Source organism: Sinocyclocheilus rhinocerous, unplaced genomic scaffold (genome assembly GCF_001515625.1).
Source record: "Sinocyclocheilus rhinocerous isolate Xijiao unplaced genomic scaffold, SAMN03320098_v1.1 scaffold1339, whole genome shotgun sequence".
Lineage (NCBI taxonomy): Eukaryota > Metazoa > Chordata > Actinopteri > Cypriniformes > Cyprinidae > Sinocyclocheilus > Sinocyclocheilus rhinocerous.
Window position 1 is genome coordinate 557,025 of NW_015634830.1, and position 11,005 is coordinate 568,029.

Sequence of the window (11,005 nt, forward strand, 5' to 3'; positions counted from 1 at the left end):
TTTAAAGGTGCTGTATGTAGGATTGACACCGAGTGGTTGAACTAGGTATTGCAGTCCAAATTCAAAATATTGGAGAGGGTTTTTTTCACCTGGTCCCTCCTCCTCAGACTTGATGCACATGCAGGTTGCCAGATTGACGACACCAACAGGAAAGTTTTTAAACCTTTGTATATTTTAAGCTGTCTCCATCTCTCAAATGCATCTCAAATATTTATTCTGCTTTTATTATACCGTTGTTGATCATAAAGTTTTTTGGATGGATGTCGAGGCTTTTTAGGATGGGCAGAAAGTTCTATTTCCCGCTCTGACCCCTTTCGTTTGCCAGCTTCCATGACTGAAATGAAATACGCGGTGTTTCCCACCAAGTGGCAACCCGGGGTGCTGAAATACAATTGGGTAAACCTGCAGTGGGCGGGTTTCACAAACCAAAACAGAGACCGACGTTCCGGCCCGGAACGCACATTTTCAAAGGAGAATAACTGGCTGTAGCATTGTTTTTCAGATAAACAAATTAACTTAGCATGTTTCTTAAATATCTGCAAACATATTATGGTATTTTTATGCTTTAGTAGAGTCAAAAACTTACATACAGCACCTTTAACCAGTCTGTTCTGATCAAGGATGTCTATAACATCTGGAAAACGTGAGCCTTTAGCATTAGCAGTCAACTGGTGAGTCTTTTCTGATCAAATGCCTAGCAAAAGCTAGCAATTGCATTAGCATTCAACCGGTACATCGGTTCTGATCAAACTCTTAGTGAACGCTAGCCGTTAGCATTAGCATTCAACCGGTAAGCCTTTTCTGATTAAACCGGTCTATAACCCCCTAAAATTAGCATTCAACTGATAGTAAATGATTTTTGTTACGGTTTGATTTTCCAATGTAATATTTCGAGCAAAAACTAGTTGAGCCACTAAACCTGCTTAATTTTACACTTCATTTGTTCTTTTAGGAGCTCATGAAGAGGTCATTCAAAAAGAGATGCTTCAATCACGTTGGAATTGTTAGGCAAGATAAACAAACACTTAAACAGGATTAACTGAAAAAAGAGCAAAAATGTAACCGAGAGACAAACTGTCAACGGTCTTTTGCTGTTAAATGACTCCAGCGAAGTCATCCGATTATCTTTCACGAAACATTAGTCAAAACAAATATGACTGTCTCCCGTGAAAAAGCCACATTGTTCCACAAACATGCAACATCATGCCGTTTGTCTGCTTCATTATCGGACAATGTGACTGCATGTGACCACACTAACCACACCAAACATGATCAAAACGAACAGCAATATCACAACAGCCACATCAAAAGATGGATTTAACAAAAAATACATGCAGTCAGAAAGAGACAGAGACTTTGAAAGTAAGGGTGTTAGAGTCCATTTGAATGAACACAAAATAAAAGCATTTAAATTACATGATATGTATATGTATTTTATTATTATTTATTAATATTTTATTGTAGCATTATTATATATATAGTGTGTGTGTGTGTATATATATATATATATATAGAAATGCATATATTCAAAATAAATAAATTTAGTAAAAATTGTAATATATGTTATTATAATAATATTATAATATATATATATATATATATGTGTGTGTGTGTGTATATATATATATATATATACAGACAGACCATATTCTGCTCAGCTGCATCTTTTTCATCATGCAGATTAAGCGGTTATGCACGGTTATGCGAAGATGCCCCCTGTAAAGGAGACGCTCGCGAGCTATCTCCCAGAGACTTCTTTAAACACTTCTTTAAAGACTCCTGCTCTGCCATCCAGACCACTTCAGACCACCTCGTGTCCAAATGGCAGGACGTATGTGAGGGCCGGTCAAGCTGGTATAGTGCCTTGCACACAATGGCTGTGTTTCAAATTTACCAAGCTGACATGGTTAGAAATCTAGATCAGGGCAAGGGTTTTTCCCCTGAGGCAGTTGAGGAACTGCCCCGTGCCACTAAACAGACTGCACCACTAACCCTTAGCCTGGTTAACGGAATGTCCCTCCTTATTGGCTGGGTTCCCCATTTTCCTGAGTTATGTTAGTGGCCCGAAGGTGTCAGTGGCTTGCCCCCTTTCGGTTCGGTTCGGTGTATGTCTGTAGCTTCCCTTGGTGCTTTCTCACCAGGTGAACATGCATGCGCCACAGCATGCACTAGTGGGCATTCTGTTCCCCATATTGTCCGCTAGAGGATGCAGCATGAGTTCCCTAGAAGGGGAACGTCTCGGGTTACGCATGTAACCATGGTTCCCCGAGAGGGAACGAAATGCTGCGTCCTCTCGCCATGCCTAGGGCTTGCCTGTTTTCACATCTTCTTCTGACAACTAAGTTGGTGACGTATTCGGCAGGCACCCTCATATACTTCCGGGCATTCGCCTGTGACGTCACAGGCTATGTGGGCCAATGGGATTGGAGTTGTTTCACACATGCTTCAGACACCAGTCCTGCTGTTGGCAGTCCCCATAGTGTCCGCTAGTGGGCGCAGCATCTCGTTCCCTCTCGGGAACCATGGTTACATGCGTAACCCGAGACGATAGATTTTAAATAATTTTTTTTAATTAAAATAATTTTAGCAAAAGCTATCATTTATACACAATATAAGCATTTATAATATATATAACAATTTATTAAATCAGATAAGGAATGTTAAAATTTGATATTTATATATAAAATTACTCAAGTACATTAAATGATATGAAATTATTTATATTATTATCTAATAATTATATTTTAACTTATTTAATAATATAATATTTATTTTAAATATATAATAATATATCATAATTTTTTATTAATGATAATTATCAACCCAGAAAAATTTAATTAATCTGAGAAGGCATCATCAGTTAAAAATAAAGAAAATTAACCAAGTGACCGCAGGATGAAAAGGAAGTAAACTTAAGATAGATTTGTCCTAATGAATGATGACCTCACCATAATTATCTTGATCTTTAAAGATTTATATAAATCATACATAAACCTTTACGGCAATTTACACAATTACTTAAGCATTTAAAGTGACTAAAATAAAAAATGACAAAGAAAACTGGCTCTTTTCAGCTGAAACTACTGCTGGCCAACGATAAGCTTCAACCACAATGAAGTGTCACCTGAGAACCCAGAACACTGGTATCAATAAAACGCATGCATGTAAATGGTTTAAGTTATGTTCTGAAGTGAAACCTTTCACAAAAAAGTCTTTAATCTGCTTGACACTGGTTGGCAGTCGCCTCGGGTGAGAAAAGAGACTGTGAGTCTCAGAAAATAATTATGTTGAGGAGTGTCTTTGATGATTAAAACCAAAACAAGGATGGGCGCATAACTCAACCGACACTTACTGTAGACTCGTCCAACAGGTTGAGGAGGTGGAATGAACCGTTGGTTTTCAGCTTACCGTGGCGTTATGTTGACCTTTAAGCCACATGACCTTTGCTGTGTAAACAGAAGCGATGCATCGAACAGTTAAAGCTGTACCTGGCAGAGCACATTCAGGGTTAATAGGATGTTGGCCGACAGGTAGCAGCACACGAGAGAAAATCACTTGTATAACCTTTAACAAATGTTGTTGAGTGTATTACACAGCGTGGACTGCACTTAAACCTCTTATTTATAGTAAATTGATTCAGTGTTTATGCTTGTGCTGAAAAAGCAACTCAGTATGACTTCTGACGCAAGATTTTGTTGTTTTGGTCACCATTTACCCCTACGGGTATCATCTTACCTACGCGAAACCAGTATTGCCTTTATGTCTGAATACAGCAAGGATTTCATTCAAAGGTCATTCTTTAGTCAGAGGACCAACACTAAAGAAAAAACAAACACCTTTACACCTAAATGATGACGTACAGTATTCTATAAGATTGAAGTAAGATGTATCAGTGGGAACCATTTTTTACTCACACAACCATATCGTTTTGGTGATTCTGAGGTGCACGTGAGCGATTTTGTATATGGCAGGTTAGACTAATTTTGTCAAAGCAAAATTATTTATTAGATATAATTATATATATTGATAAAACGCAAATAAAAGAAATTCATCATTATTAATTATTATTAAATTATTAATGATCAATTAATTATTTAGTAACAATTTATTTATCTAATTAATATTTTATATAAAATAAAATAGCTGTGGGGTAAAGTGTGTCAGATGCTTCATGGTAAACTGTTACAGTGGGTAAAATAAAATAAAATTATATATCTGTGGTGTAAAATGTGTCAGATGATTCACAGTGAACTGTGCCAGTGGCTCAATAAAATAAAAAAAAAATAAAATAAAAAAAGAGTCAGCTGATTCTTTAAAAAAAAGTTGAAAAATACTTAAGTACATTGACAAATTCTGAATATTAAAAATGTTCTTGTCTGGTGTACTGACATATGAATAATCAGCATCAAAATAAGTGTTTACAATAAGTTATGCATTAGTAAACAGCCTTTTTCTATTTTTGATCATTTGTTTATTTAGGCTAATTATGTTTTATTTTATGTAATTAATCGGTTATATATTTCAAAATGACCCAACTCATCTCTTGTCTGTGTGTGTGTGTGTGTGTGTGTGTGTGTGTATATATATATATATATATATATAATGCATGTATGTTATAGACACTTTCCTCTAATGTAAAATTACGTGTTTTTAACTTTTTAACTTTAACTTTATCTCATTAAACCTCTTAGCTACCTTTTAAAATCTCACCCCACTCTCTGAATCAAAACAAAAGATTCAAATGAGTAAACCCACCACCAACATAAGAAGTTTTAAAAAGTCTTTTCGTGATGCACGAAAGCGGTGACGGAGCGGGAGAAAGTGTGTGAGAGGGGAAAGAGGGAAGGCGCGGGCCGAAACCTGCAGCAGCAGCGCTCGCGAGAGACCATGACATCCGCCTGAGAGACGAGCGCTGGATTCGGTCTGGATGAGGCGAGCTATGCGGCCGAGAATGGAAAGATAACACGGAGAATGAGACACTCCCTCATTAGGGCATGAGAAAAGAGCTGCGAATGAGGGAATTAGGCTACGACAGGTTTGAAAAAGAAAGAGAAATGACAAAGGGAAAGGTGAAAGACAAAATAATTATGCACATGAATCATAGGGAACACGATCTTGTACGTGTGTAATTGTACCTCACCTTTGTACGGTGTGTCTGGGACATATATGCCTAATCACAGATACACATGACTCGAAAACATTGTAATTACATGCCTTTGGGCTGGTTAAAGTGTACTTCACTAGAATAGGTTGATAATGACGCTAAATGACCGGGAACAAGTAAAAACATTTCATGGCCAAAAACCTTGCGTGAGCTCTTTTTTCCCCATATCTGAATCACAAGCTTAATTTACATGAGTCACATTTTCCTTCAAACTTTCATTTGGAGCTGGATTAAAGGAGCATGTTTCCGTTTTATGGTGCATTATTTGTGTTGCATCAACATCATGCAAGTACTATGATCGGTGACTGAAGTGTAGGCTGTTTTATCGTAGGCTATTTAGTTAAATCAGGCTTATTCCTCAAATGCACTTTCACATCTAATCATCGAGGGTGTGGAGTGACAGTGACAGTGAACTGGTGGCTTAAAGTCCTCATTCTGCACATACCGAAGAGGGCAATAACCTTATCATATTATCATACAGTCATGGTCACTGTACAGGTGGTAGGGAAACACTTCATAATAACTTTATACATAACATTTTTATGAAGCTTGACATAAAGCAAATTCATTTACATTTTTAAAAGTGCTTATTTTAGGTTTGTTTTAATAAATAAATATAGTATATTATGTATATAATAATAATATACATATTTGTTTATTTTCGAATAAATAAATAACACCTAAAATAAGCACTTATTTATATATATATACACTCATATATATCATTAAAAATTGACGTTATATTTTTATATATTATATTATTATATATTTTATTATACATATTTATTTTCGAATAAATAAATAACACCTAAAATAAGCACTTATTTATATATATATACACTCATATATATCATTAAAAATTGACATGTTATATTTTTATATATTATATTATTATATATTTTATATATTATATAAATACTTGCACATAAAATAGCATAGCACATGCATGAAAATGGTAGAATAAATGACAGTTTCATCAAAATTCTAACGAATTTAAAAAAGTCATTTCATTTTTACCTTTGAAATTAACTACAAATATTTTTAGTCTTAATAATCTGTGGTTGTAAAGGCAACATTCATTAAAATGTTAGAATTGGTGTTTTTTGTTTTTTTAAATACTTTGAGATGAATTATGGCATGTCACACCGCAGTACTTGTATGAATTATATAAAGTAATACATTTGACAGTATGAACTACTGACCTTTTTAGCTAATGTTTAATGGCTGTTATTGTTCGCAAACGTTATAAAGTGGTACTCTTTTGTTATGTCTCCTGACCCATCAAACCCTAAATTCTGGGGAATTAACTTAGAATTAATGGTTATTCATAAAATCGTCTGGATCAGGTTAGGCGTGCCTCAGGGTTCTGTACTGGGCCATTTTATGGGCGCACCCTGGACACACCTGTTTGATGCTTTTCCGATAATCATTACATAAATAAGCTGAAATAACCCCACCCATGGGCAAAACTGTATAAAAAGATCATTGGCTCTCCAAAACCATTAAGTAGCTGTCAGAGGTGTCCAACAAAGCGCAAAGGCAACAGGAACAGAAACCATGACTCAGGTTACCCAGTCTTTTTCACGCAAGAGCTTGTCCAGCTCCAGTTCTCGTCCCTTCACCTCGCTGTCGCTCAGCGGGGGATACTCCAAGCGCATCGCCGTCGGTCATGCGCCAAGTGTCTACGCAGGTGCAGGGGGCTCCAGCGTGCGCGTCTCTTACGCACAGAGTGCGAAGAGCGGTTTCGACCTGGCCAGCGCGCTCGGCGGCGGTGACAATGGCTTCGGTTCGGCTTTCAACGAGAAGGCCACCATGCAGAACCTCAACGACCGTCTGGCGAGCTACCTGGAGAAAGTGCGCTCCCTGGAGAAAGCCAACGCGCAACTGGAGCGCCAGATCCGGGAGTGGTACGAGAAGAGAACCCCTGTCTCCAGAGACTACAGCCACTATTACGTCACCATTGAAGATCTGCGCAAAAAAGTGAGTGATTTTACATTACAGAGCTATAGAATTTATATTATTTACGACGTGGAAAATATTTAAATGAAAAGTGAACTATACTATTTATGACCATAGTACTATAATTTTGATATTTTATTGACCTAAAACAGTAAATTGATAAAAACTAAAACATAAAAATAAAAGATTATCAATCCCTATAGCTTGCATATGTCTATATTAGATAATCACGTCTCTAGGGTTATGTTTAACCATAACCAAAACTATAAAAAAAAGTGAAATAAAACAAAAAATATATATATATATATTAAAAAAACGGTAGATAACTACAACTAAATGAAACTAATCATTTAAAAGTAATAATCTATATAGACATGTTTATGAATATATATATATATATATATATATATATATACACACACACATATACACACACACACAAAATGTTTGGTTTACTTTCATAAACTGTAAGGGAGTCTCAATTCATCATCTGTTTGTCTTCAGATCATTGTCGCCAGCCAGGACAATGCCAGAATCATCCTTCAGATCGACAATGCCAAACTGGCAGCCGAGGACTTCAGAGTCAAGTTAGTACAACAAACAAAAACCTTTACCTTCTTATTCCCTCATTTAAAACATCTTTTCATGAAGTTTGTATTGACTTTAATATCATACTTCATTCGAGTAATTAAAAAAACCGCTTAAACCAGTCTAGACCAGTAGGCTAAACCAATCTTTCATTCCCAGCAAGGGTTTCCCCTAATTTTATGAGCTTGTTAATGTCACACCCAACATTTTAACACTTGGGTTTGTCTAGATTTCCAGCCTAACATTGTTATTCTTGGCGGCTTCAGGTACGAGAATGAGTTAGCCATGCGTCAGTCCGTGGAGGCCGACATCGCCGGTCTAAGGAAGGTTCTGGACAGCCTCACTATGACTCGCTCAGACCTCGAGATGCAGATTGAGGGTCTGAAGGAGGAGCTAGTCTACCTGAAGAAGAACCATGCAGAGGTGAGATTAGGGCTGGACGATATGGCCAAAATTGATATCACGATATATTTCTTAATTTCGGTCGATACGATATAATTCCGATATCGATATGAACACTATTTATCTGAAATAGAAATCTTTTGTAACATTATAAATGCCTTTATCATCACTTTTGATAAATTTTAAGCATCCTTGCTAAATAAAAGTATAATTTCTATAATTTCTTTCCCTCAAATGAAAATGCCATCGAAACTTTTCTGAAGACAGTCAATTCCCTTCAGAGATACATTCATATAAAACACCCGCGCCGTGTTATGATTTTGAAACGTGCAGTGCTCATGTTTATTCAACGAAGTCAAACAGCACAAATAAATCAATGTATGGGAAACACTGGTAATGCATATCGAAATATCGGAAATGTGTTTTAAAATCATATCACCGTTATTGAAAAAAATTATATCGCGATACATATTGATATTGAATTATTGTCCAGCCCTAGGTGAGATCAAAAAATATTTTATGGCCCTCCAGGCAGGGCAAACCTGGTGCAGCGAGGCAAGATCTTTACCCAATAATCCACCAGACCAGACCAATAATCTTCTCCAATCAAGTGTAATTTTAAACATTAGGCACTATTAGAAATGCTAGTCCTGTAATGAAATGTTACCTGGAGCACTGGCATTCAAACCTTAAAGGTGCAGTCACATTTCCCACTCCAATAGGTATCTGTGCAAAAGGGAATTTTGTGTGAAAGCAAAATATAAATAAAAATAATTTCCTCTACCACTAGGGGGAGCTTTATTTGATTAAAAACTACATAGCCACACCCCTAATTGTTTCTCTCAGCTCAAATTCCTATTAGTTATGATTATGCTAAAAAATATATTTCCTGCTAGCTGCATCTAGAGGGAGCAATTTGTAACTACTCTGTGAAATTTCGCTCATGTGACTGTACCTTAAGAGTCAAAGTTCAAGCATGTCCATCTCCTACAATAGCAATTCCCACTTCTCAAAACCAACCATTCTTCAAAAAATACGCAATGTTCGGAAAGGTGCATAAGCTAACGGCTATATAATTTTTCTGTAGGAACTCGCAGCTCTTCGCGCTCACATGTCCTCCAGCAGTGTAAACGTAGAGGTTGACGCTGCACCTCAGCAAGACATGGCCCGCATCATGGAGGAGATCCGATCCCAATATGAAGGCGTCATTGAGAAGAACCGCAGAGAAATGGAGTCCTGGTACAAGGGCAAAGTAAGTGTTCGTTCTTATTTGCAATGGCTAAAACATACACAATCAGCTAGAAAATGACCTCAAACCTCTTTCCCTACAGTTCGACGAACTGAGCAAGCAGGTATCCACCAGACAAGAAGACATTACATTGTCCCGCAATGAAATCAACGAGCTCAGGAGGACGCTTCAGAGCCTGGAGATCGAACTACAGTCGCAGCTCAGCATGGTAAAAGTCTTTCTTTCTCGTTCAAATTAATTCTAGCTTTAATTGAATGTTAAAAACATTTCCACAACCACTAGGAGGAGCTTTATTTGATCCAACATGCATAGCCACACCCCTAATTATTATTCTATGCTCAAGTTTCTACTAGCTTTGATCAATAATGTTAAAAAAGGTATTTTGCAATAGCTGCTTCTAGAGGCAGCCACTTAGGCAATTTATTATGCATAGCCACACACCCTCACCTTTCTTCTATGCTTTATGATTTGACAGAAAGCGGCACTGGAAGGCACACTGAGAGAGACAGAGTCACGGTACAGCCTCCAGCTCAACCAATTGCAGGCCGTTATTAACAGTCTGGAGGTGGAGCTTTCTCAGATGCGCATGGACATCGAAAGACAGGGCAGCGAATACAAACTGCTCCTGGACATCAAGACCAGACTAGAGATGGAGATCGCAGAGTACAGGAGACTTCTGGATGGAGAGGACATTCAGTAAGTTTTTTTTTTTTTTTTACAAAAAAACAAAACAAATGAACATCAAATTGTCTTTTCAAAGATCACAGGAGTTGTACGACATTTCAAAATTTTTTTTTTTTTTTTTTTTACAGGAGACAGACAATCAAATTTGTAGAGGTTGTAGTTCCTCCTCCCCCCAAGCGTGAGTATTTTTACAATTTTTTTTTAAATAAAAAAAATTGTATTATACATATTAAAATGTTTTAACCTAAAATAAAATACGACATCAATCAATTTAAATGATTTAAATTTAAATACAATTAAAACGTTGACAATTAGATGTAAACGTGTAGCTTTTAACTTACAATTTTTCTTTATTCTATCTCTCCAGCCGAACCTGTGGTGACCAAGCGTGTTCGCACAGTAATCGAAGAAGTGGTTGATGGAAAGGTCGTTTCTCGCACAGAGGATGTTGATGTCGAGGTCATGAAGAAGTAAAAATGAGTCAATGACAGCAATGAGCTCTGTAAAGCCGGCATAAATTTTCAGCCTCAATACAGCTGATTAAATTATCCCTGTTCAACATCTCATGTAAAATGCCAAGAAAAATAAAAAAAGACAAGCTGAGAAATTAAACGTCTTTGTGCTTTCATTCCTGTATGAGTAGTAGGTCGATATTTATCAAAAACAACACTGAAAATAGGAGTTTGAGCTGTATTATATTTGATTTGACGTGTGTCACAAGCGCCAGAAGACGAGTCAGCTTATTTAAGCGCAATTTCAAAATGGACGCCAGTAAGAAACAAAACAGTCTGTACAAAAGACATACTCGCTCTCTCACAGACAAACAAACACAACTGGGAGATAATACAAACATGACATACAATTTCCTTTGTATTTTTCTGACGTTTTAAAAACTACTAAAACAAAAATAACCACCATTATCTTTTCAGAACACTTTTAATATATAACATTGTATTTAC

At 36.6% G+C, this 11,005-nt stretch overlaps 1 protein-coding gene across 1 annotated transcript; it reads left to right on the forward strand.

The window, feature by feature from the left end:
* The first annotated feature begins 6,655 nt into the window (after positions 1 to 6,655).
* LOC107745983 (keratin, type I cytoskeletal 19-like) lies at positions 6,656 to 10,658 on the forward strand. Its single transcript, XM_016560016.1, has 8 exons — positions 6,656 to 7,144; positions 7,628 to 7,710; positions 7,978 to 8,134; positions 9,201 to 9,365; positions 9,445 to 9,570; positions 9,838 to 10,058; positions 10,175 to 10,224; positions 10,414 to 10,658. Exons 1-8 carry the CDS (start codon positions 6,722 to 6,724, stop codon positions 10,518 to 10,520), a joined length of 1,332 nt encoding a protein of 443 aa, XP_016415502.1. The 5' UTR covers positions 6,656 to 6,721; the 3' UTR covers positions 10,521 to 10,658.
* The last annotated feature ends 347 nt before the right edge of the window (positions 10,659 to 11,005 follow it).

Coding starts and splice junctions, on each gene's coding strand:
- LOC107745983 (XM_016560016.1), top strand. CDS start 6,722: ATGACTCAGGTTACCCAGTCTTTTTCACGCAAGAGCTTGTCCAGCTCC. Junction 8,135..9,200: donor TGAAGAAGAACCATGCAGAG/GTGAGATTAGGG, acceptor ATTTTTCTGTAG/GAACTCGCAGCTCTTCGCGC. Junction 10,225..10,413: donor AGTTCCTCCTCCCCCCAAGC/GTGAGTATTTTT, acceptor CTATCTCTCCAG/CCGAACCTGTGGTGACCAAG.